The sequence below is a fragment of the Podarcis cretensis genome, assembly GCF_951804945.1.
Source record: "Podarcis cretensis genome assembly, chromosome: 13".
NCBI classification, from domain to species: Eukaryota; Metazoa; Chordata; class Lepidosauria; order Squamata; family Lacertidae; genus Podarcis; species Podarcis cretensis.
In genome coordinates, this window is record NC_137182.1 from 19770814 (window position 1) to 19798072 (window position 27259).

At 46.6% G+C, this 27259-nt stretch overlaps 1 protein-coding gene across 1 annotated transcript; it reads left to right on the forward strand.

The window, feature by feature from the left end:
• The first annotated feature begins 10114 nt into the window (after positions 1-10114).
• PRRG2 (proline rich and Gla domain 2) lies at positions 10115-26951 on the forward strand. The gene is made up of 8 exons (XM_079948933.1): positions 10115-10519; positions 13215-13562; positions 13631-13640; positions 14932-15025; positions 19607-19652; positions 21113-21248; positions 23503-23646; positions 25625-26951. Exons 1-8 carry the CDS (start codon positions 10327-10329, stop codon positions 25653-25655), a joined length of 1002 nt encoding a protein of 333 aa, XP_079805059.1. The 5' UTR covers positions 10115-10326; the 3' UTR covers positions 25656-26951.
• Positions 26952-27259: the final 308 nt, after the last annotated feature.

Sequence of the window (27259 nt, forward strand, 5' to 3'; positions counted from 1 at the left end):
CGGTAAACCTCTGGTCCCGCCGGTCTCGGAACCTTCCTGTTAGTTTGTCTAATTCTGCGTAGTCCATCAATTTCAACCTCCATTCTTCTAATGTTGGTAGTTCTTTTTGCTTCCATTTTTGGGCCAATAATATTCTTGCTGCTGTAACTGCATATAAAAAGAACTTACAATCTTTTCTGTTTATATCATTTCCAACAACACCTAAAAGTAATGCTTCCGGTTTTTTAATAAAAGTATATTTCAACATTTTTTTCAACTCGTTATATATCATCTCCCAGAAGCATTTCACCTTTTTACATTCCCACCACATATGATAAAATAATCCTTCTTTTTCTTTACATTTCCAACATTTATTACTGACTTTATACATTTTTGCTAACTTAACTGGTGTGATGTACCATCTGTACATCATCTTCATCATGTTTTCTTTTAATGCATTACGTGCAGTAAGTCCTAAACCTTCTTTCCATAATTTGACCCAGTCACTTAACTGAATATTATATCCTAAGTCTTTTGCCCAATGAATCATAACTGATTTTACCTCCTCATCTTTCAAGTGCCATTCAAGCAGTAATTTATACATTTTTGACAGAATTTTAAAATCATTATTCAATATTTCTTGTTGAAACCTCGATTCTTTTTCACAGAAACCATTTTCTTTGATATCTTGTTTAAACACTTCATTCACCTGATAATAATGTAACCAATCATTAACATGCTCTTTCACTTCTTCATATGGTTTCAATTTCCATTTTCCTCCTTCTTTAATCCCCCCCCCATTTCTCAGAGTTTTTTAGGGAGGATGGCAGAGCTGGAGGAGGCAGATAGCAGCTGGAGGGCGGCTCCTCTGGAGGGGAAGAGGTGGAGGCTGGACGTGGTGTCTCCTGGCTCAGCTGGCCACGGCAGATGGAGGCTCCGGGCATGGCGCTGCTTTGGTGAGGCATTGGCACAGCATGGCGGAGGCGGGCAAGGGCGGTGAGCTGATGCCAGGAGGGACTGCATCCAGCCTCCGCCTCTTCCCTGGCACCCTCCAGAACTTGGCACCCTGGCACCCTGCGCCACTAGCCTCTATGGGTAAGACGCCCCTGAGTCGTTTAGTCGTGTCCGACTCTTCGTGACCCCATGGGCCAGAGCACACCAGGCACGCCTCCCATTATAGTACTTCTAAATAAACATGCATAACATAGGGGGAAAATATTTCTTGCATAAGGCATTTGTATTGCAACTATTTGCAATATAAGAAGTGCAACCAGATCAATGGACGGTTAGTAATAAACCTTAGTTGTATCTTTCCAAAGGAAACCAAACCTGATTAAGTGCTGTACAGTGGTACCTCGGGTTACATATGCTTCAGGTTAAAGACGCTTCAGGTTACAGACTCCACTAACCCAGAAATCGTGCTTCAGGTTAAGAACTTTGCTTCAGGATGAGAACAGAAATCGTGCTCCAGTGGCGCAGCGGCAGCAGGAGGCCCCATTAGCTAAAGTGGTGCTTCAGGTTAAGAACAATTTCAGGTTAAGAATGGACCTCCAGAAGGAATTAAGTTCTTAACCCTAGGTACCACTGTACTCCTGAAACTTAGTCCTGCTTAGAGAAGTGGGACACCTTTAACAATATAAAGGGGGGGCGGGGACAGGGGCAGAATGGTGTTGATGAAAGAAAGAAGAATGGTAGAAACAAAGTTACCCTTAGTCTAATTTATGCCTCTGTGCTGAGCTTCCATTGTGCAGCTAAACAGAGCGCTGTGTGCATACATGGTTTTGTTGTGTGTTTTTAAATCGATTTTGCTTCACTTTAAACATGGATTAGGGATGCCTGTGAGTGTGAAGGGGTGGAACTGTGCAAGAAAAGCATTAAAAGAACTTGGAATCTGGACGGGGGAGCAGGGGGGGCAGATGCCGCTCCCTGTGCCCCCTTAAATCAATAAAAATACATAGCTAAGGTTCTTCCCCCCCCCCACCCCAACAAAAGGCCTTCCCCGCCGCAACAAAAATCCTAGCTTCGCCCATGACCCAGAGTATCAAATATCATTCCTTATATGTGTGAATGAGCCATTACAGAACTGTCATATCATTATATGTTGCCTTAAAACACAATTCAGTGGAATCAGCTGACACATTCTGCTGCAAGTCCTCATCAGGTGGTAGTTAGTAGTCAGAGATAACCGAAGTCGAGTGATGCACACAATTGTCTGAAACAGCCCTAAGTAGTTGCTATTCAAAAACAAAAGGTAGTTGCTATTCAAAAACACAGACAAAATACATTCTACTTATGTCTCAGCTCATGCTCCTGGCACTGCAGACCTCAAGAGATTCTTGAACATTGAAAGCCTATAAGGAAGGGCAATCCATTCCTATGGCTCACTGTCCCCTACCCTCCACCCCCGGGCTAAAAAAACCCCGGCTGATTGATTGAGCAATCAAAACTGGAAAGTGCTGGCGTTTCTAGACAAACAACTGTCACAGAAACACTATACACATCAGTAATACAGAAAAGCCACAAGCTGGATCCCTGCCAAAAAATAAGATTTCTCTCCACAGTGAAATATGCAGAATTAAGATCAGTGTACAGGTGTAATCAACACCAGCTTGCTGACAGAATACAGCTACCGGATTGTGAGTGATCTCTCCACCCAGACAATTAGAACAGCTGACAGTGTAGATTGTTTTGATCGTTTGATCTGTGCCTCCCCATAACTGGCTGACACGAATGTTTGGCGGGAACATGGAGATTCACAGCACGATGAGATCTGATTTGCTTAATCTGAGATGCTTTGGTTAAGGATGAGTAAATCTGTCCATTTCGGTTCTTCACTTTTCCAATCTTAAATTCAGTTCTTCACATTTCCACATTAGTTTGTGATTTATTGATGTTTGTTTAAAGTTCTCGTGAAAATTCATCAGCATTTTAATGCTGATCCTAAAATACACATTTTTGTATGCAGTTTTTCCTAACAAGCATATTTTTGCAAAGTCATTTCCTCTACTGTAATGTATTTGTGTGTGTAATTTCCACTAATATATGCATTTTTATTCACAGTAGGTGCATTTTTATGCCCTAGTAGATGCAAGAATGAGGGACGCGGGTGGCGCTGTGGGTTAAACCACAGAGTCTAGGGCTTGCCAATCAGCAGGTCGGCAGTTTGAATCCCTGCGACAGGGTGAGCTCCCATTGCTCGGTCCCTGCTCCTGCCAACCTAGCAGTTCGAAAGCACATTAAAGTGCAAGTAGATAAATAGGTACCACTTTGGCAGGAAGGTAAGCGGCATTTCCATGCGCTGCTCTGGTTCTCCAGAAGCGGCTTAGTCATGCTGGCCACATGACCCGGAAGCTGTACGCCGGCTCCCTCGGCCAATAAAGCGAGATGAGCGCCACAAGCCCAGAGTCATCCGCGACAGGACCTAATGGTCAGGGGTCCCTTTACCTACGTGCAAGAATAGTGCAAAGTGGTGGATTTATACTGGACCATCCACATATCATTCTGTTTTCGGAGTTGTTCTGTTATGCTTCCCCATTGTTACTGCACCAAACATTTAAGGTATGATCTTACCACTTGAAACAATCACGGCTACCCCCAAAAAACCCTGGGAAATTTAGTTTGTTTAGGGTTCTTCAGGGACTTAGCGCACCAAAGGAAGATGAGCAAAGCGAACCCAGAAGAGGTTCAAATATGCTTATTGGGGACTGCAAGGTAAAATGGAAAGTGGGAGAGCTAAGTCTGGGTTCTTTTCCCTGCATCATGGTATCTGCCTCTATGACACCAAAGTCAGATGTGGGGCAGGGTGGGGGGAATAAACCACAGCAAACATAAAGCTCAGCGATGTGAAAACCCTTGGTACCAAGCCTTGCTTGGTAAATAGACCGTACAGGAAACTGAAGAGCAATATTTGGTTTCAGCGACACAAACATGAGGAAGTGGAACTCATAATATGTATTATAGGTCAGGTTATGACCGTAACAGCTGTCTTGCTGAAAAGGAGTGAAACCGTGAGCAAAAGGGTAAGAAAAAAAGCATGTCATCACAATAGGGAAGGGGCTTTTTCAAGTGTTTGACCACATGCTTCTCCTACTCATAATGCAGTACTTTTAACTTCAGTATCCAACTCCGCATCACCATAATTAACACATTCCCCCCCCCCATTGTTTTAGGTGTATGTCCTCAGCTTGTCGGGGACGCGGGTGGCACTGTGGGTTAAACCACAGAGCCTAGAACTTGCCGATCAGAAGGTCGGCGGTTCAAATCCCCACGACAGGGTGAGCTCTCGTTGCTCGGTCCCTGCTCCTGCCAACCTAGCAGTTCAAAAGCAAGTCAAAGTGCAAGTAGATAAATAGGTACCACTCCGGTGGGAAGGTAAACAGCGTTTCCGTGCGCTGCTCTGGTTCGCCAGAAGCAGCTTAGTCATGTTGGCCACATGACCCGGAAGCTGTATGCGGCTCCCTCGGCCAATAAAGCGAGATGAGCGCCGCAACCCTAGACTCGGCCACGACTGGACCTAATGGTCAGGGGTCCCTTTACCTTTACCTTTTACCTCAGCTTGTCAGTAATATGACTGTTGTATGCAACCCCGGTCTCCGAGCAGTGAGAGACTCCTGTGCTTACCCAGGGTTCCTGTTTCCTTGGAATGAAGGTCAGTGAAAACAGTGGTATCTTTAGGGTATATTGTTCTGAGTGTGGGATAGAGGGGCTCATAGCAGGAACACCCCAATAGGTCTCGTACCTTGGAAGTCAAACGGAATCCATTCCAGAAGTTCATTCGACTTCCAAAACGTTCAGAAGCTCCTGCAGCCAATCGGAAGCCGAGCCAGACATTCGGGTTCCAAAGAACATTTGCAAACGGAACGCTCACTTTCAGGTTTGCGGTGTTTGGGAGCCAGAACGTTTGGCTCACAAGGTGTTTGTCAACCAAGGTACGACTGTACACAATAAAAGGGATATATGGAGAAGGTCAAGGATCTCAGGCAAGGGAGGGGAAAGCCCAAACAGCATACGCAGAATACTGTACGATTTCTACCCTCTGAACATTGCACTGCTTCCTTCATTTCAGCTCTCTTAGAAGATCCCCACGCAGACTTTGGATGTGATATATTATCAGCCTTAAGACCAACCATGCCACTGATGGATCCTCGTAGAAAATGGACAGTATGTGTACAACTGCTTGTGTGGCTTAGCTGTGCCTTTGCTTCAGGAAAACAGCCTCGAACAAAGAGAAAAATGGGAGGGCAGCCAGCTCACTTCACACCTTAGCCCTGGAACCTGTTTCTAAAGCCTCGGAACTTGTGCTGTATTAAACAAAGATGCCTTCACTTACTAGTAAAGCGACGATTTCTATTATACCGTGAGGGCTATGTGTGCGTAGGCTCTCTCTGTAGAAGTGTCTAGACAAATTTACAAAGCAACACTCACACAGGAATTCTGGCAATGGAACCTTTAGACTCCTCCTACGACTTGCTCTCCCCCCCCCCCCCGCTTTACCTGTCTCTCTTCTGACCATGTGACCTTTGGACCCACCCACATTCACCTGGAGCACTCCGGCAGCTCCTGATTCTCTCCAGGAGACCTCAGCTTTGTTCCGGAGAGTTTTTCCTTTGCACTGGACTGCCATGGACAGAGGCTATATGACATTTCTTCCCTTTCCCTCTAACCGTTGACACTGGGGTCGTCTTGCAGCTATTCCCACCTGCCTTTCTACTGCGGGACAGCAGAACCAGGGACTCTTTGGGAACAGCCAGGTGCTTCCATCCAGGTCATCGGCGTACCTGTTTTCCACCTGCGATTTCTGCACAGGTGAGTTGGCAGCACACAGGCAGCTTGGAAACCAAGCTGGCTTAAAAAAGGAAAGGGAAAAAGGACGCTTTGCTTTCCAAATGGGTTGTGATTTGTTTTGGTTTTTGTTCTGTGCCTCTACGGTCCAAGGAATTGCTATGTCTTCCTGGACCTGGATCTGAAACAGGAAAAATAACTTTTAGAGAGTTTTCACATTTCTATAGCTCTTTTGATCAGAAGCCGGGGGTTCAATGCTTAGAGCTAGACAAAGGTAAATTCAGCATCAGCCTATAATAATGATTGTATGAAGACTCCATACAAATTACTCCAGACTTGAAAGAATAATCAGAATGGATCATCAGAATGCTTCAATAAACAGGATGCTGAATCTTTTTAGTCATGTGTTGCTCCGACACAGGGTTTCCCAAACTGTGGTCCCCAGCTGCTTCTGGACTACCATTCCTATCATCCCTGACCACTGGTCCTACTAGCTGGGGATGATGGGAGTTGTAGTCCAAAAAGAGCTGGAGACCCAAGTTTGGGAAACTCTGCTCTAACAGCACAATACTGCATGTCTAATCAGATGTGAGCCCCATTGTTTTCAAAGGAGCATACAGTACTTCCAGAAAGATGTGCATGGGACTGCAGCCTAACTTGGTTTGTGTGAAAGGAAGTTATAGTCTCCCTGGGGCAGTGTCTATCAGGGCTGCTTACCTGTGGCTTTCCAGGCACTTTTTGAAACTCCCATCAACCCTACCTAGGGTCCAATAGTCAGGGAGGGCAGGAGGACACAGGTCAGCCATCCCTACTTGGGATTGTATTCTCTATGATCACACATCTATACCCTACCTTTAAAGCACTCTTATGCCATTTTAACATTCATGAATCCTGGGAACTGTAGTTTGTTGAGGGTGCTGGGAATTGTAGCACTGTGATGATTAAGCCCAGCATCTTTTTGGGAAGATGCCATGACTGTGAAAGTGGTATAAAGGCGCTTTAAATGTGTGGTGTGGATGCGATCGTAGTAGTTGTTGATCTACGTTGCTGCTTATTGGAACAGAAACTCTCTAACCTAGAGGACTCATCCTCACAGCCCCATATATATATATATTTTTAATGGTGAAAGTTGGTAACCTGAGCAATATAGGAAAGATAATAATACTCGCCTACTTTACAGGGTTGTTGTCAGGATTAGGAGATGATATTATGTGAAGCGCTCTGAAAAGACTATATGATTGTTAAGTATTATTCTACACGTGGCCCCTTAGCAAACATTCCCTAAACCTACAGCTCAGAAATTTGTTAACAGGAACGTTATATGCTGATGCTCGATTCTGTCTGATGCAAACCGTTGGGACTATATCCTTGGTCAGCAAGGGGAAGCGGTTGGTTTTCTTACACTTTTGATTATGCTGCAAATAACTTCTGAAATCCAAGCACTCTTGTTTGGGGGCAAGTCCGGGGTCAGTCTTCCCAAGGCATCATTAGGGCAGTAATTATTTTTAAAGACTTAAAAAACAAAGCTGTGTGCAGTCTGATAATTACTTTACAACACTTATCTGTGACTTTGCAAAGGATCCTGGGAGGACACGCCTCTTGGATCGTGCAGAGCCTGGCACGACCGAGAGTGTCTTTCTGCCAGCCCGGAGGAGCAAGCCTTGCAGGGCGCAGTGGGATGACCTTTGGAGAAAATATGCACAAGTTCAGACTGCGAATGATTAACTTGCTTGATAAATGTAGGGGCAGAAAGCCAAGCTCGTGCTGGTGGATTTCTGAAAATGGCTGAGTAACAGCTCTGCCCTGTTCCCTTAAGGGCTTCTCTTTAATAATGGGCACGCAGGAGAGTGGCAATAGGGTTGTTGTTTTGTTACACACTCTGGTTTCGGATTCCTCCTAAGGAGCGTACCGTATTTTTCGCTGTATAGGACGCACTTTTTCCCCTCCGAAAATGAAGTGGAAATGTGTGTGCGTCCTATGGGGCGAATGCAGGCTTTCGCTGAAGCCTGGAGAGCGAGAGGGGTCGGTGCGCAAGGCTTCGGGCTTAGCGCAGCTCTCTGCAAGCTGCGGGAGGGCTGCGCGAAGTCACACAGCTCTCCCACGACTTGGGGAGAGGTCTGCACCCAAATTTTTTTTCTTTATTTCCCCCCAAAAAACCTAGGTGCGTCCTATGGGCCGGTGCGCCCTATGGGGCGAAAAATACGGTAATTACCACGCCTCCTGTGTTGTCTTGCTGGTCAGTTCCACTGACCACTTTTTGTCAAAGGAGACAGTACTCAAGGCCAGATATTTTGGTACCAGAGGTAGAAAAACCCCACCTCCCCTCCCTCACTCCCCAGCAGTAAAAACAACAATAATGAATCAATTTACTAACAGCTTGCTGCCTTTCCATGACACCCCAAGATCAGCTGCCTGAGGCAGTTGCTTCGCCCTGCCTAATTGCTGGAGCAACTCTGTCTCTCCAGCTTTCTTGTTATATTGGGCTCTTATCAATTTCTGCTTTTTTCAATGCTTTTGAATTATGGTGCTGGAGGAGACTCTTGAGAGTCCCATGGACTGCAAGAAGATCAAACCTCTCCATTCTGAAGGAAATCAGCCCTGAGTGCTCACTGGAAGGACAGATTGTGAAGCTGAGGCTCCAGTACTTTGGCCACCTCATGAGAAGAGAAGACTCCCTGGAGAAGACCCTGATGTTGGGAAAGATGGAGGGCACAAGGAGAAGGGGGCGACAGAGGACGAGATGGTTGGATAGTGTTTTCGAGGTTACCAGCATGAGTCTGACCAAGCTGCGGGGGGCAGTGGAGGACAGGAGTGCCTGGCGTTCTCTGGTCCATGGGGTCACGAAGAGTCGGACACGACTAAACGACTAAACAACAACAACAACATCAAGTTCTCAGCAGTTGTCCCCATGTTATCATGCAGTAGAGCAGCAACTGTTTTCTCTGTGGGGAGGAACCAGTTGTATAATACCAGCCGTGTGTCCTTCCCAGAAATGGGGGTTTCCTAACAATGCGGGTTTCCCTAACTGTTGTTAGGAAACCCCCATTTCCTTCCCAGAAATACTATTTTGCAGAGTTTCCCATGAAGACGGACCTCTGAGAATTGTAGCACCAGGAAGGGAATAAGGATTCCCTAACAACTCTTAGCACCCTTAACAAACTATAACTCCCATAATTATTTGCGGGAAGCCATAATTGTTTAAAGTGCTTTGAATTTATAGCGCTTTGAATTTATGATGTGAATGTGGCCTTATTTGAAGTTGTTGACTCCTCCGTCCATCTAAGGCTGCAAATCCTATGCACACAGACTTGAGAGCAAATTCTGTTCAACTCAGACTTTGGAGGAGTTACTTCTGAGTAAACAGAAGCAAGCAGGCATTGACATAATGGTGCTTACTTCTGAGTGAACATGCTTAGGTTCACACTATAGTACAGGTTGTAAATGCCCTCAGAAGGAAAACCAGTGTGGTGCAGTGGTTCACGTCTTAGACTAGGACCTCGGAGATCCGAGTTCAAATCTCCACTCAGCCATGATGCTCATTGGGTGATCTTAGTTCAAGTCATCATCTCTCAGCTTAACTTACCTCAGACATTATCCATTTAAAGCACATGGCTTCCTCCCCCAAAATCTGGGAATTGTAGTTTATCCCTCACTGGGCTACAGTTCCCAGCACCATTAACAAACTAAGGTTCGCAAGATTCCGTGGAGGAAGCCATGTGTGGGTGTCGTTGTGAGGATAAAATGGGGAAGGAGCCTTGAGGTACCTGGAGAAAAGGCAGGGTAGAAAAGTAATGAGAAATGCATAAATAAATTTCTGTATTCCAGCACATTTACAACTCCCGGCTTCTGAACCTGCTCCTGGTAAGCGTTCTTTTAACTGCAGTTTCATCTGCAGCAATTAGCAGGTATTAATGTTTAGCACCATGCTATGAAGTGCTTCGCCTGCTGATTTCTACAGATCAGACTTCTGTTAACAGGAACCGGGAGTAAGCCAGACCCAGTTGGGAATCCAATTTAAAATGGAAAATGGTTAAAAAATAAAACCAATTACCTGGTCAGGCTCCTCATTGGTAATGCTTTTTTAACCACCTGGCAGATTCCCTCTCCACAGGCCTGGCCCGAGATATTTAGCTGCTTGAGGCGAAGAAGGAACCCCCACTCTCTGTCAAAGTAGACATTACCCAAGGCCAGATATTGTGGTACCAGAGGTAGAAAAACCCCACCTCCCCTCCCTCACTCCCCAGCAGTAAAAACAACAATAATGAATCAATTTACTAACAGCTTGCTGCCTTTCCATGACACCCCAAAATCAGCTGCCTGAGGCAGTTGCTTCGCCCTGCCTAATTGCTGGAGCGACTCTGTCTCTCCAGCTTTCTTGTTAATATTGGGCTCTTATCAAGTCCCCAGCAGTTGTCCCCATGTTATCAGACAGTAGAGCAGCAACTGTTTTCTCTGTGGAGAGGAACCAGTTGTATAATACCAGCAGTGTGTTGTGTCTAATGCCTGTGTTGTTGTTTTTTCGTAAGTGAAGGCTGGCAGATAAGAGAGAGCTACTGTATCACGCGAATGGGTGGTGTTATCCCAGAATATATATTGGAGGACTCTCTTGAACCCAGATCTTTGGAACTGTCTCATGTCCTCCTTTCAGGGCGCATCATGTGGAGTCCTCCATGTCTTCTTTTGCTGTTCCAAGCTCTCAGCCACAGCTTTGCCATTCCGCTCAAGCAGCCGGAACACCAGCAGACTCTAAAGGATCAAGGTAAGTTGAGGGTCGGGGGACACACGCGCGCGCGCACACACACACACACACACACACACACACACATATCCTTGCCAGGGCTGCCTGCATCTGTTTTCAAAAGGAATCGTACTGTGGGATAAAGCAGAATCCATCTGCTTTTATTCTGGGAATGATGAAGCCACTTTGTTGAGGAGCACATTTCAGGGGCAAAGATGCAACAGGGATTGTGTGTGTGGACTAGGTGGAAAAAACCAAGAACTTGCTTTTCACCGATTGTAAAAGAAAATGTTGTGCGTGCGGAGTCTAAGGGAACAAAGAGCCTGGAGGTCACAGGTGACTTTTTAAGGTTATTTGAAGTCAGGAAAATGCCTACATAAGAGCTGTAAAGTAGAATGAGTTCCCCCTAAATAGGCTTTTCTTAAGCCTTCTTTATTGACGTTTGTACCTTCCTCCCAAGGGATGCGGGTGGCGCTGTGGGTTAAACCACAGAGCCTAGGACTTGCCAATCAGAAAGTTGGCGGTTCGAATCCCCGCGACGGGGTGAGCTCCCGTTGCTCGGTCCCTGCTCCTGCCAACCTAGCAGTTTGAAAGCATGTCAAAGTGCAAGTAGATAAATAGGTACCACTCCGGCGGGAAGGTAAACGGCGTTTCCATGCGCTGCTCTGGTTTACCAGAAGCGGCTTAGTCATGCTGGCCACATGACCCAGAAGCTGTACGCCGGCTCCCTCGGCCAATAAAACGAGATGAGCGCCGCAACCCCAGAGTCGGCCACAACTGGACCTAATGGTCAGGGGTCCCTTTACCTTCCTCCTGGCAGCTAGGATATCATGCAAGGATCTTCTCATCCCAGCCACCCATGTCTCCCCACCCCAGAAACTCTATGATTAGGCTTTGGACTTAGCCAAAGTCCTGCACTGAGCTTCATGGCTGAGTGAGGATTTGAACCCCTTCCTCCAGCACTTTAACCACTGCACACCACCACTAGCTCTCTTACTGTCTTTAAGAAATCTACGTCCAGCCAGTGAGAGGTTTGTCCCACTGGCTGTGGTAGCAATGAGAAGCCCAAGCTCCCTGCACTGCCCCTCTCATTCCTAAGCACAGACGTCACAGCAAGCAAATAGCCAGCGAGTGCATTGGACCCTTGCGGAACCACATTCCACATTTTCCAATGAATACAATATATGGGGGGGGGGGAGCATCTCATTTCCTCAAACTGTGTGCAATAAGCTTTTGAGTTCTAACGAAATGTTTGGAGGGTCATTCAACCAGGAAGAGAAGGCATGTGACTGAGCAACGAAAAAAGCAACAATGCCTCATGCCTAGTGTCTAAAACAGCTCACCTGGAAAGGTTGGGAAAGTATCAAAGCAAGCAGTGACATTTGAAGAAAGGAGAAGGACCTGATGGGTGCAGCTGTCGGCTCCCAGGCCTTTCTCGACCTCCCAGAAGCCTCTGCTATACCTGCAAAATCCCGTATTTTTCGCTCGATAACACGCACCTGACCATAACACGCACATAGTTTTTAGAGGAGGAAAAAAAGAAAAAAAAATTCTGAATGAAACAGTGGATGTCAAAAACATCTGGAGGGCACCATGTTGGCAAAGGCTGGTGTATGTGAAAATAACTGAGGACTTCAGCGTGACACACCCAAGAATACTGGGAGCTGGTATTTGCTAAGGGTGCTGAGAGTTGTTAGGAGACCCTAGTTCCCCCTCCCAGAATTCCCTGGGAAGAGGGATTGGCTGTTAAACCACTTTGGGAACTGCAGAGGGGAATGTGAGTCTCCCATACCGTCCAAATTTTTACTACGTAAAATCGGGGTGAGAGTGCGATATTGCGGCACCCCAACAGCCACTGAGATCTCATATAAATGTCCCATTTTTCCCGGGGCAACTTGAAAGGCATGGGCTCCTAACAAGTGTGTTTCCTTGACAAATTACAGTCCCTAGAATTCTGTAGGGGAGCAGTCTAGCTTAGAGGGCACAGCACAGGGCAAAGGGCACACAGGGTCAAAGGTTCTCCACTTTGGTGTAGCAACAACTCCCCTTTCTTTGAGAGAACAAATGACTCTTGGTCCTAGGACAGTGGTGGCGAACCTATGAAGCCCTCTCTGTGGGCACGTGCGCCATTGCCCCAGCAGGACCATAGCTAGGGGGTGAAACAGGTGCTCCACTTGGAGGCTCCTGGCTGCTTCCAGCATGGTCCCAGCACTGCTAGGGCACCATTTTCACCCTTGGGACCATGCTGGGGGGTGGAGGAGAGGAGGGCTCGTGCTGGGAAACTGCTGCTCTGTCCAGGCCTCGACTTTTGATGCGCCAGGGCCTCCCGCCAGTTTGTTGTTCCTACTCGAGAGTAAGCCACCTTGAGTTCAGCAAGGTTAGACAAATTATCAGCATGCGTACAACAGCAAAAATCACATTACTTGTTCAAAAGCATGCCAAATGCAAACTTTTACCTTAAAAAAAAAGTTGTTTGTATAATTGAAAGCTCTGTTACTGTGTTTTTTCTTTTAAGACAAAAGATGTTAATGTATGTTTTTTTCTAAACTAAAACCTCAGTATTCAGGTTAAATTACCGTGTTGGCACTTTGCGATAAATAAGTGGGTTTTGGGTTGCAGTTTGGGCATTCGGTCTCTAAAACGTTCGCCATCACTGTCCTAGGACATCTTGCCTTCTCTAAACTCCGGGATAATATTTTATGGTTTCTGTTCTCAGTGATCCTGGATGACTCTACTGCACATCGATTCCTGAGCCGTAAGCCTCTTTATAACCACTGGGATTTTGAGCTATTCACGCCAGGCAACTTGCAGCGCGAATGCATAGACGAAATTTGCAACTACGAAGAAATGCGTGAAGTCTTTGAGGACGACTACCAAACAGCTGAGTATGGGGAAAGCCTTGGGCTTGGGAGCATCATAGCATCTAACATAGAGATTTTGAAACTGTGTTCTGCTGCACTCCTAGGTAGTCGCAAAAAACACACCCAGAGTTATAGAGGGGGAAATGATTCAGGGCCAACAGGGATAAATGCCAAATTAAAATCTGATGCAGCTGTCTGTACCTGCTGAGTGAAAGGAGAACCTAGCAACACCTGCCTGCTACATAGCAACGTGTCTTCATGACTGCACCAGGGCGACTAGAGTAAAACTGGAGTTTTAATTTGATAGCCTTTCTAGCAACCTGCCAAAGGGCTATAATGTCAGGAATGTGGTTAGCAAAGAAGAAGCAAGTCAAAATACAGTAGTTACAGTGGTGCCCCGCAAGATGAATGCCTCGCAAGACAAAAAACCCGCTAGACGAAAGGGTTTTACGTTTTTCAGGGCGCTTCGCAAGACGAATTTCCCTATGGGCTTGCTTCGCAAGACGAAAATGTCTTGCGAGTCTTGCAAGTTTTTTCCCCTCCCCCCCTTTTTCTAAGCCACTAATAGCGCTAATCCGCTAATCCGCTAATAGGGATGCTTCGCAAGACGAAAAAACCGCTAGACGAAGAGACTCGCGGAACAGATTATTTTCGTCTTGCGAGGCACCACTGTATCTGCCATCATACAACAAACGTAAAGGCTTACTAAGGCAGTGGACTGGTTGCAGAGGGGGAGAGAGAGAGCATTCGAAAACCAGGACCTCTGCTTTTCCGGGAAGAGATTAAATAAATTAATAGCAAGAGGGTTGTTATTTATACAGACATGGGGGTAAAGCCTAATTGCTAAGTTCTCTACGAAGGAGTTTAATATTGGGGCAGACCAATTCTGCCCCCCCCCCATGCTAAAAAGGTAAAGGACCCCTGACCATTAGGTCCAGTTGTGACTGACTCTGGGGTTGTGGCGCTAATCTCACTTTATTGGTCGAGAGAGCTGGCATACAGCTTCCGGGTCATGTGGCCAGCATGACTAAGCTGCTTCTGGCGAACCAGAGCAGTGCACGGAAACACCGTTTACCTTCCCACCAGAGCAGTACCTATTTATCTACTTGCACTTTGATGTGCTTTCGAACTGCTAGGTTGGCAGGAGCAGGGACCGAGCAACGGGAGCTCACCCCGTTGCGGGGATTCGAACCACCAACCTTCTGATCGGCAAGTCCTAGGCTCTGTGCCTTAACCCACAGTGCCACCCGCATCCCTCCCCCCATGCTAAGCCCAACATTTTATATTAAAAAAATAAATAAACCACACTGACTGCACTGCACATTTAAAATATTATTTCCTGCCATCATCTGTGCACCTAGATTTACGAAGTTGAAAACTGAAAGGGCGGAAGCAGACTAAAAGCAGCTCTGAGTCATGCTTTACCTGCTGTACATTTGGAAACTGAAATTGTGATTGATGTAAACTGAGGATGAGGAAAGTTGTGATTCTGTGTTGCATTCAATGTGTGTGCAGGGTCCTCATACATGAAGAGGGGACAAGATTCCATGCTTCCCTTAGAAGGCAATAAAGCCCTGGTGCTTCAGAGCCAAGGAAAACCAGGGAACATCGTTTGTCATCAACTACAGTGCTCCATGTCAGGACTCGTCTAGGGAATTTGGAGCAGGTAGATTCCTAGCATAGCAAAAGAGCCACGTGCAAACAGGCCTCAGGCTTCCTATTACAGAGCTATGTCCTGGTCTCTGGATGGTTCAGGGCAGGCAGGGAGTGATACCAGCAGCAGCCAGAGATGGATTGCTGAAATAAATCCGTGACTAGGCTGGGGCTTGTTTGCATCTCAGTTTCCTGGGGGGAGAGTGATAAGGGCTGCATCAAATTGGGAAATCAGTGTGTGAGAGATCAGTTTAAACACCACCCTATTCTGAACTGTGAAGGTGATTCAAGATGACGTGTGCATGTGTTTGTGTGGTTTCTGGGATATCTTCTCCTTTGTATATTTAGATTTTGTGTCTCTTCCTATCTTGACAGGCTATGCAGTTTCCAACATTTCCATGCAACTAAACGCAAGAGAAGCCAAAGTAGATTCTCGGCAGAAACTGCCCAATGTTATTTCTCCCTTCTCTCTAAATACACTCTCTCCTGTATCCAAGGCCTTTCGTCCCCTTCTTTGCCATCCACACCAAGAGATCCTTCTCCTTTCCTCAGTCCCTGTGTTCCCCCACAATGGAGACTGGTCCATTGCCAACTGCATCCAGCCCTCAGCTTAGACCCCCACCTTCCTGCCTGCTTGCAACCAGTCCAGGGGCTGGCCCTGGCTGTCAGTTTTCTCCTCCATCATCTCAGTGTTTCCCTTGCACAGCTCGGCAGGGAGGAGGAGGATGACAAAAATGAGAAATAGATTTGCTCTCAGTGGCTCTAGCGCCACCTAGAGTTGGCCTCCCTGCCTTCAGACCCACCAGTCCTAAATAGGCACCAGCCGCCACTGTTCCCCCAAGCTTTGCCCTCTGCTCTCATTGGTTGAGAGCATTTCTCTCGTAAATGCATCCCTTTAGTCTGGGGATGAGGACCTTGTGGTCCTCCAAACATTGGGCTGCATTCGCCATGTTCCCTGACCATTGGTCATGCCGGCTGGGGCTGATGAGAGTTGCAGTCTAACATCTGGAGGGCCACAGGTTCCCAGTCCTTCCTTGCACCAGTCCCCTTAAATCCCCAAATACTGTATCGAATGTATGAATGCTCCAACACATGCCACAGTGGCAGGTCGCCAGCACTTGAACTGGCTCAGTTAATACAGTGGTACCTCGGGTTACATACGCTTCAGGTTACATACGCTTCAGGTTACACACTCCGCTAACCCAGAAATACTGCTTCAGGTTAAGAACTTTGCTTCAGGATGAGAACAGAAATTGTGCTCCGGCGGCACAGCAGCAGCAGGAGGCCCCATTAGTTAAAGTGGTGCTTCAGGTTAAGAACAGTTTCAGGTTAAGTACGGACCTCCGGAACGAATTAAGTACTTAACCCGAGGTACCACTGTACTTAGAATTTGTTTTCTGGGTTTCTGTGGGGAAGCATTTGCAGGACCAGAATTAATTGGGGAAACTGCTATTTATAAAAATAACGTGTGCACCCTCGTGCACTTCTTCAAGTTTTTTTGCTGGTGCTGCGAGGGCATAGACACAGACAATAGAACTGGCTTATTCGCGCCTTATCTTTGTGCCAGCTAGCATTATCTCGAGGAAGCGCTGTGTTGTTTTCTCTGTAGCATTCATGTTTATTGACATCTTACATCTTTATTTCACACCAGCCCATCCTTAAATGCAGAGTACTACTTCATGGTAATCACGATTCAGAACCCTTGTAGCCCAAGGTGATTTGTTTGTAGTTTAGAAACCAGAAGAACCGCAAATAACTTGTAAACTTCCTTTGCTGTAGTCAAGAGGTTAGTTATTGACGTATTCGCCCTTGATAGTGGAAGACCTAAGAAGCCCTACAGGGGCGAGTCTGTTGCAGCAATTGAGGCGGTGGTTTCCTGTCCCGCTGCAGGTGCTAATTAGCTGAGCAATGCTAAGCTGATTGTGTTAATCGACAATTACTGCTGTTGTAAATGGCGGCTGAACTGGTTTCGCTTATATTTCAGCTTTAATTGAATTGTCACAGTCTGCGCCGTCTGCATTTCATTACCATTTGCCTCTACTGTCTATGTCTCTCCCCCTCCCTTTAAACCTGTGTATGTTTGTCTGCCACCAAAGCTCATGCCACAATAAACTGGTCCGTTTTAACACCACTTCCCATACAGTGCTGGGGATATGTATATCTTTCATGATTCCCCCTCCTTTGCTTTTTTAAAAAATGGATGTGCTCAGGGGTTGTTGTCAACGCCCACCATTTTGAAATATTGGGCCTTTCTGCACTTGCCGTTTATAGTGGAATAGTCGCTGTTTGCTCTGATGTTTTGAAGAGTGCATTTGTTTGCGACACCCGACTTTCTTCCTCATGGTATCTCCATTTTCCTCTCCCTGTCCAAGTCCCCCAGCTAATTTCCCTTTCCTTCCTGCTCTGTTTGTCATTCTGTCACCTACCTGGATCTTAAAAAGCATACAGTGGTACCTCGGGTTAAGAACTTAATTCGTTCCGGAGGTCCATTCTTAAGCTGAAACTGTTCTTAACCTGAAGCACCACTTTAGCTAATGGGGCCTCCTGCTGCTGCCGCACCACTGGAGCACAATTCCTGTTCTCATCCTGAAGCAAAATTCTTAACCCGAGGTACTATTTCTGGGTTAGTGGAGTCTGTAACCTGAAGCGTCTGTAACCCGAGGTACCACTGTATAGCGCTAAAAGAGGAAGTGGGAAAGTGTTGTTCTTCGAACTTCCTCCTCCAGCTCTCAGTATTTTTCAAGAAAGGAGTGGAAAGTAGCTATCTTTACCACCTGATGATGAAGGGTACAGTGAGCGGAGGGGAGGTACAGGGGCTTTGTGGGCTCTGGGTGTGGCATTGCGCCCACAGGACCATGTTGACAACATCGGCATTGAATTCTGCAGTAGGGTGATTGCCAGGAGGTGCCACTTTCCCCAATGCTGCAACTTGGCAGGAGAAGCTGTTCCTGCTTTAATCCTTCTCCAGCATATTGGACACAGCTGCCAGCCGCCCTATCCCTTACTAATATGACAAATCTCCCAAGTAATTGCAAGCAGAGGTTTGGGCTGTGCAGTTTTGCATGTCCGTAGGATTGCATGGCACAGTTTCTTATGTGCTCACAGCCAGTTCAGAATTTGGACTGGTTTCAGCTCCTGACTCAGAGAGAGGCAACGCCTTTTGTATTAAAATTAACTTGTTGCATACACAGTTTAAAATATTTACGGTTCCTTCAGCTAAACAGATCTGCCGAGATTTGACTTCTGAGGAGGGGGGTTAAGTTAGCCTGTTGTTTGCGGCCAAGAATGCCAAGAGTCCTGTGGCAAAGATTAATTTAGTGCAAAAGGAACTTTCGTTAGCTGATTTTGTGAATCCGAGGAATTTGAGGTTGTCTCCCCTCCCGCCTTTTTTAAAGGACTTTCTTTTGCGATAAACTGATGCCCTCTAGAGTGCGTATTGCAAACGACAAGTGTGGAAATAAGGCAGCATTGCTGGAGAAGCAGTCTTAGGCTGTGTGCACACCAGGGTGTCATTGCACATCTGGGCGGCACAGATGCCATTTTTCTGTGTGTGCTTCAGTCCACACCCAAGCCAGTTCCATTTAAACCTTGACTAGCAGGCAGTGGGGATGTGGGTGGCACTGTGGGTTAAACCACAGAGCCTAGGACTTGCCGATCAGGGGTCGGCGGTTCAAATCCCCGCCATGGGGTAAGCTCCCGTTGCTCGGTCCCTGCTCCTGCCAATCTAGCAGTTTGAAAGCACGTCAAGTGCAAGTAGATAAATAGGTACCGCTCTGGCGAGAAGGTAAACGGTGTTTCTGTGCGCTGCTCTGGTTCGCCAGAAGCGGCTTAGTCATGCTGGCTCCCTGTACGCCGGCTCCCTCGGCCAGTAAAGCGAGATGAGTGCCGCAACCCCATAGTTGTCCGCGACTGGACCTAACGGTCAGGGGTACCTTCACAGGCAATAACTTATTGAGTGTATTCGCTCTGTTCATTATGGAAACCTGAGGTCTGTTGTTGGCATGTGCACATGTATTTGCTTACCTGTAAGTGCATGCACCTGTAAGGTGGGGGATTCATTTTGCGGTGGAACGGTGAAATAGTGAGCTATACCCAAAGCCAAAGTGTCAAGCACGTTTCACAATGGGCAAAATGGCCATTTATTTATTTAGTCAGAAAGACATATTTTCCAATTTACCAGATTTGTGCAAAACAACACTTTCAAAAATAAGTACGCGTTTGTTGTGTCGCACCTGGTCTTGCCAGGTAAGGAGCCAGCAGCCCACCAAGAAGGGTCTCACCAGGGCAAAAAATGGCCCCTCCCGCAGCTACACTTCCCAGAATTCCCTGGGGAGACAAACTGGTTGTAAAATCACTCTGGGGGTTGTAGCTGTGTAAGGGGAATAGGCGTTTCCAAAAACACTCAGCACCCTTAACAAACTACAATTCCCAGGATCCTTGGAGGGAAGCCATGAATGTTTAAAGTGGTGTGATATTGCTTTAAATGTATAGTGCAGATAGCACCAGAACTCGGGACGTGGATTTCAAAATGGTGGGAAGGCTGTCATTTGCTATCATGCCATGTTAACCTCCCTTTTTTTTGTTCTCTCTTCAGAAAATGTTTTGGGATATCTATGAACACAACGGGAAAGAAGGCTCAAGTGAGTAAGGGTAGAAAATGGCAGTGGGAAATTCCCAGGCATCCCTCTTACATTGTGAGTCAGCTAATGACAGAAGGAAACAAACTCCTGTTCAGTTTCCCAGAGGCTCATCCTTGAGGAGCAAACAGGCCACAAACACCCACGCGCCCAATTTATTTTGCCCAATGTGGGGCTCGAACCCACAACCCTGAGATTAAAAGTCTCATGCTCTACCGACTGAGCTATCCCAGGCCAAATTTTAGTAGGGGAAAGCAAGAGCAGACTTTGAAACTTGCGCCAGGGGCTTACTCTGAGCTGAGGGGTGTCAACAGGGTTTTCAAGGCCCAGTACACTCTGCGGATTGGGCCCTCTGCAAGGGAAATACAAAGCATGTTATACTTCATTTTAAAAGGGGGATCAAAAGGGTCTAGTGAACATTTGGTTCTCAGTGTGTCCAAGGTTTCCTCTTGTTGCTGCTTTATTTTTCTAGTAGTGGCGTAGTGTGGGTTGTCAGCACCCGGGGCAAGGCAAGTAATTTGCGCCCCCTAACCCGTGGATTTGCGCCCCCTAACCCTAACCCCCAGATGTTGCGCCCGGTGCGGCCGGCCCCCCCTACACCACCCACGCTACGCCACTGTTTTCTAGTTGTTTCTAGTTCACATTCTGTTCCTTACAGTTAACCTTATTTTACAATAGTTTTTTGAACTTTTTATCCTTAAGCATCAGCTCTCTACCTGCCAAATCCTACATCTACAATATTTTACCATTTGCAATTTCCAGTCCCTTTTTCCTTAAACAAACAAACAAACAAACACCCTGTTTAGGGGTACTCTCATTTTGACTCAAGAAAATAACCATTTTATAGTTCAAATCAGGGAAAGTAAATGCAGTAAATGGACAAAAGTACAAAGATGCACAAAATGTTTAGGGGTATGCGTACCCTTGCGCCTCCCCAGGAAAAAACCACTGGCAATATCTACAAGTGAGTGCAAGGAATTTATTTTAGAAATTATTATTGCTGCTTTATTGTGGATTTGATAATTTGTGATTATCAAATCCACAATAAATCAGCAATAATCATTTCTAAAACAAATTCCTTTCCTTCCTCCTACATGTGTGAAAAAGCCCAATAGTTCACTTTTACTAGGTGTTTTCCCTTTTCTTATCTGCACAGGCCACTCTGCCAAAGATCCTGCCCAGAACTCTTATTAAATTCCCAGCCGAAATATCTCCTGTTGTTGTCCCTTCTAAAATAGGAATTCCAAGGACGACCTTCTGCCTCAGTGTTTTCCCACGGCCGCTTCACAAGCAGCCCATAATAGCAAGGGAGGGCAGATTGTACTTCCTGGAGAAAAGGCAACTTTGATATCTCTGAAGCCCCTCTGAATCAGGGTGGCAGTGCCCACAACAGGGCTCCTATTAGGGCAATTTGCGGAGGCGGACACCAGATATCTCTACTAATCTTCCCTCAATCTCTCCAGCTTCCACAGTAAGACCTGGTGTTGACGTGGCCGGCCTGGTGGCTGGCCTCGTAGGAGCGTTGGTGTCTGCAGTCATGTTTGTGATTGTGGGCATGTATTACATCAAATATCGGAGGAAGCAGAGGAGCCGTTCCAGGTACGGATCAGGGTCCAAGTATAGGTGCTCTGGGGGGCATGCATGCATGGGAATGAGAAGCAGTTCCAGGCAGCTTTCAAAATCAGGAGGTCCTAGTCAGGGTGAGCATGAACGATGCAGGGCTCCATTGTCAGGGAAGTTAACTCTTTATTCAAGAAGGTAAAGGTAAAGGGACCCCTGACCATTAGGTCCAGTCGTGACCGACTCTGGGGTTGTGGCGCTCATCTCACTTTATTGGCCGAGGGAGCCGGCGTACAGCTTCCGGGTCATGTGGCCAGCATGACTAAGCCACTTCTGGCGAACCAGAGCAGCGCACGGAAACGCCGTTTACCTTCCCGCAGGAGCAATACCTATTTATCTACTTGCACTTGATGTGCTTTTGAACTGCTAGGTTGGCAGAAGCAGGGACCGAGCAACGGGAGCTCACCCCGTGTCGGGGATTCAAACCGCCAACCTTCTGATCGGCAAGTCCTAGGCTTTGTGGTTTAACCCACAGCGCCACCCGCGTCCCTCCTTTATTCAAGGAAACAGCATACAAATCAGCAACAGTTCCCAGTAGGTCTTGCCCCTGTGGAGCAGTTGCCAGGACTGAAGGTCCCTGCCTTCTGCCCTTTCTAAGGCTCCTCCTCTCCTGGATGTTTCCCAAGCAGTCTCGAATGGTGTCTGTGTACCTGTGGTCTCTGTTCTTATTATCCTGCACGTTCTTGGAGACCACAGTGGAGGAGAGCTTGTTGCAACAATAATAATATAATAATAATTTATTATTTATTACCCCCCCCCCCCATCTGGCTGAGTTTCCCCAGCCACTCTGGGCGGCTCCCAATCGAGTTAAAAACAATACAGTATTAAATGTTAAAAACTTCCCTAAACAGGGCTGCCTTCAGATGTCTTTTAAAGATGGGATAGCTGCTTATTTCCTTGACATCTGATGGGAGGGCGTTCCACAGGGTGGGCGCCACTACTGAGAAGGCCCTCTGTCTGGTTCCCTGTAACCTCACTTCTCGCAATGAGGGAACCGCCAGAAGGTCCTCGGAGCTGGATCTCAGTGTCTGGGCTGAACGATGGGGGTGGAGTGGGAGACTCCCTGGATTCTTCAGCAGCCTGACCCCCCTCTTCTGCTTCAGCCTCAGAGTCTGAACTGCTCCCTGCAGTTTTTTTTTTTGGGGGGGAGGGGAGCTATTGGGTTGTTTTTGTTTTTATTTTGGATTTTGTGGTTTTATATTTTGATTTTATTCTGTAAACTGCCCTGAGACCTGTGGGTATAGGGCAGTATAATATAATATAATATAATATAATATAATATAATATAATATAATAATAATATAAATAAAATTAATTCCATCTGGTATGCTGGCTGAGACCCTACCTGCCTGCCCACTGTCTCGCCAGGGTGGTGCATGCTCTGGTTATCTCCCGCTTAGATTATTGCAATGCACTTTACGTGGGGCTACCTTTGAATGTGACTCAGAAACTACAACTAATCCAGAATGCAGCTGCCAGATTGGTGAATGTGCGCAGCCGCCAGGACCATATAACACTGGACCTTGGATCTTTATGGGCTCCCAGTACATTTCCGAGCACAATTCAAAGTGCTGGTGTTGACCTTTAAAGCCCTAAACGGCTTCGGCCCTGTATACCTGAAGGAGCGTCTCCACCCCCATCGTTCAGCCCAGACATTGTGATCTAGCTCCGAGGGTCCCATTGCAATAAGTAAGTTACAGGGAACCAGGCAGAAGGCCTTCTCTGTAGTGGAATGCCCTCCTGCCAGATGTCAAAGAGGTAACGAATTAGATGACCTTCTGTAGATGTCTGAAGGCAGCCCCATATTAGGAAGTTTTTAATGTGTGATGTTCTGTTGTGTCTGTATATTTTGTTGAAAGGTGCTCAGAGGAGCTGGGGCAACCCAGTCAGATGGGCGAGGTACAAAAATTATTATTATTATTAAAATAAATACTGCAGCTGCTGGTAGTTGAGGCATTTTAAGGATTGCTTATCAACAACCATTAGTTGATGGATGTTGGAGTCACGTATCACCTGGAAGGCTGGCAGTCCACCATCTCCATCTTAGATCATTCTTTCTGTAATTCTTGGGCTTAAGAAAGTATTTCTTTCCTAAGCCGTACATGAGAAGCCCTTCTGAAGTCAGTGTGTTATTTATGATGATATAACTGAGCTTGTCAGCAAGCAACCAGAGTCCATAGGAGTGCTTTGTGACATGCTCTCACCATTCTAACTCATCTCCTTCCCTCACCAGGGCTCAAAGCGACCTGTATCCTGCGGTGCCCCTCGCCACCTTTGTCGAGGAGCCAAAACCAGAGTTGGCACCGGGACTTCCATCCTATGAGCAAGTGCTGGAAACTTCAGGTGTGCACGATGCACCTCCTCCACCTTACAACAGGTACAAGAGTTTTTCAGATCTTACCCCCGAGCCTCTTTCCCAAGCTGTATCCAGAGTCTGTGTCAAGTGTGCAAGACAGAAAGCTGAAATGGTCCAGCTTTTCTCAATCTTAGGTCCCCAGAGGTTGTCAGACTACAGCTCCCATCATCCCTAGCTAGCAGGACCAGTGGTCAGGGATGATGGGAGTTTAGTCCAACAACCTCTGGGGGACCCAAGGTTGAGAGATACTGGTCTACACTGACTGGTAGTGGCTCTCCATGATTTTCAGACAGGGATTCTCTCCCAGCCCTCCCTAGTGAACGAACGTGGGACCTTCTACATTCCAAGCAGGTGCTCTCCCACCGAGCTATGGCCCTCTTCTAGCTTGTTTGGCGGAAGTGGCTGGAGAATTGGATTTGGGTCTTAACGCTGATCACGAATGGGCTGGGTCAGTGGGAAACAAACCCGTCTGTCCAGACCACATAGAGGAGAAAGGGCAGATTCCACATCTCGTCTGCAGCTTTGCAGCAGCATTAAACTACCCAGTGAAGATAAAAATGGGCTAGCTCCATGCGCACTGCCCTGAGCTCCTTGCAGGAAGGGTGGGAAACTAATGTGACATGACGGCAACTGACAGAATGCTACTATGCTAGGCAGTTACTGCAGCATGGAACGGCTTCACGAAATGTAACTTTCTCTGTTGGCTCTGGCTGGGCTTAGCTAAAACCCAGGGACTATCCTGCTGTTTCTAATTTATCTTTATTTTAGAGTATTTTTGTTACTGTGAACAACTTAACGGCTGTGTGTACAGTGGTACCTCGGGTTATAGATGCTTCGGGTTACAAACTCTGCTAACCAGGAAGTGGTTGCTCCAGGTTAAGAACTTTGCCCCAGGATAAGAAAGCATGCCTCAGGTTAAGAACCGTTTCAGGTTAAGAACGGCCCTCCGGAACGAATTAAGTTCTTAACGCAAGGTACCACTGTATGTTTATGAACCGGTAAAAGTGCAGCACAGAAGGCAGCAATCTATTTCCTCCTGTCCCTGCTCAGCCCGGCCCTGACCCAAGCAGTGCTTTCCATGCATTCCCCTCTCCTCCTAAGTAGCCTCACAGGCAGCTGGGAATTCAGTTTGTATTTATACGCGAATTCGCCCAGCTCACACTTTCTGAAATACAGTGGACACTTGGGTTGCGAACGTGATCCATCTCGGATGCACGTCTGCAACCTGCAACGTCCGCAACCCACAGTGTCCACAACCCGCAGCGTCGCATCTGCGTGCGCACGGGTTGTGATTCAGTGCATGTGCAAAGCGTGGTTTAGCGCTTATGCGCATGCGCAACCGCCGAAACCCGAAAAAACCCAAGCTGAAGCGTCTGTAACCTGAGGTATGACTGTAATATATGAATCAAAACACAGCTAGGCTTCAAAATTTGCACACCCCCAAATTTTGCAATGCAGTTCTCCAGCCAAGGAATGGGTCCAAAAATGCATATACTGGGGTAACTTTGCATTAAAATGCATACGTTCATGAAAATAGCTTGCCAAAAAATAAATAAATGCATCCTATAAGGGAAGACTGCTTTGCAAAAATGAGTAGTTAAAAAAAAAAAACACTGCACACAAAGGTGTGGTTTTGGAGAAATTCACACTAAAATGCTGCTTTATTTTCATGACTTGTGTTTTTTTAAAAAAACAAAACCATAAAGTTATGTGGAAATGTGGAGGACTGAATTGGATTAGAAAACAGGAATTGACAGACTCGCCAGTCACTGCTCTGAAGTTTTTGCCTGGCTCACCTTCTCTTGTGTACTAGGCCAAGAGAGAGGGGTCAGTTTTCTTTGTTATTAATAAAGAAAAAGGGAGGGGTGTGTCCTGAATATATGATGCAACCTTGCATGAATGTTTTAAGCAAATTAGCATCACCTACTACTGTCATTGTATGGCTTCTTGCTCACTGTTAAGAAACGGTGTTTTTCTTTTTCTCCACTCCCCACCCCAGGAATAGCACCAACACTGCCCCACCAACCTGAGTTGTCAACAGCAAGCAAGATCACCACTCTTGGAAGAAAGTGTACCCCCCCTCCCCGCCAATTTATGTGCAGAAAAAAACACTGTGAATTCACCTGCAGCATACCTGAGGAGGGGGGGGGACACATACACAAATATGGTGTGGACCACTGAATTATGTATATTGCATATATGTGTGTACTATGTACAGAGACAAAAAGTGTGTGTGTGTGTGTGTGTGTGTGAAGACAGAAAGCTGCATTGTTGTTTGAGGAATAAGAATCTGAAATGTGAATAATACGGCTGTTCTTCGCTACTCTGGCCTAAAAATGAATCACCAACTTTACAGCTCCGAATCCAGCAATTGCGCAGGTTTCTGACACAAACCCCTCTCTCCTGCCCACCACCTGTGTCATGTGAACAAGACTTGTTATAGATGTGTCTTTATTCTGTCATGGCTTGCATGCGCTCGCTAGAGTTTGACAGAGGGTGGATGGGATACCTGCTTGTTTTCATGCCCGATAAAATAATTCTCAGAGTATGCTTGAACAATAACTCTTAGGGCCTTTAGGGTGTGTTCAAGAGCACTATTAAGATGCAGAAGGGAAGAGGAGTGTATAACATCTGCCCTTGTGGTTGGTTTGCGGTATGAAGTCTCTCCATCAGTATAAGTAGTGGTAGCTCGGCCTTCTGCCCCTGCATCCTCAATGGAGCAATGCCTGATCTAGAGAACATCCCGTCCATATCTAACAATGACATAGGGCACACAGGAAGCAGCCATGTATCGGGTCAGTATTTTCTAACCTAGTATTTTCTGCTGTGATTGGCAGTTGCTTTCCAGGGCTTCAAGCAGGAGGGCTTTTTTGCAATGCAAGTTGAACACCCCCACCCCTAGGTATATTTACGAGAAGTGTGAAAATTAGGGAACAAGGAAGAAATACAGTGGGCAGGCAGGTTAAGAGACAGACGCAAGGGTGTTTAAAAGGGAAGGGGAGACATAGGTTGGTGAGAATGTACAGATCAGCTGTAGAAAGCAAATGCACCTCTATGGTGATGTAAGGAGGAGCAAATTATGTTTACATGCATTGCCTGCAGCTGTAGTCAGACAATTTTGTGTGGATGTCCAGGAAGGGAAGATGATCATCCAGTAAAATGGGCACAAGGTGTTTGCATGCCCATATGCTAAACGCATATCCATCCATCCTTTTCCACTCATGTCCTAAAGTGTTGCTTGCTTGACCCTGAGCACACCTTTATAACTTGAGCCATCTGTGAATCTTTTATTGTAGCATTTGTAGAAAATAAAATTTGAACTATTCTGTCATTGTCCTCATTGTCTGAATAGCTCTTGGGTCTGGGCTTGGCACAGGCAGGTTTCACTTACTCTCGGGAAGAAACTAGCCATAGAGTACCAGGTTGCCCAGGACTTGGCAGCTGAGACATTGCTCTAGCACAGGAGTTCCCAAATGGTACTCCTTGGATCACCAATGGTCTGCAAGCTTCATTCGGGTGGTCTGCAGAAGGCCGCTCCACCCATGAGGCAACCGCCTCAGGCAGCAGGATCCACAGAGCCAGCAGATCCTGATGAGGATCTTCATTCCTCCCCCCTTTGTGTTATAGACCTTCG

Bases quoted from the DNA above. Each gene is read 5' to 3' on its own strand.
- PRRG2 (XM_079948933.1), top strand. From the start codon at position 10,327: ATGGGTGGTGTTATCCCAGAATATATATTGGAGGACTCTCTTGAACCC. The intron at 10,520-13,214 runs GTAAGTTGAGGG...TTCTGTTCTCAG, and splicing joins GCAGACTCTAAAGGATCAAG to TGATCCTGGATGACTCTACT. The intron at 15,026-19,606 runs GTAGATTCCTAG...TTCTCTCTTCAG, and splicing joins GTCTAGGGAATTTGGAGCAG to AAAATGTTTTGGGATATCTA.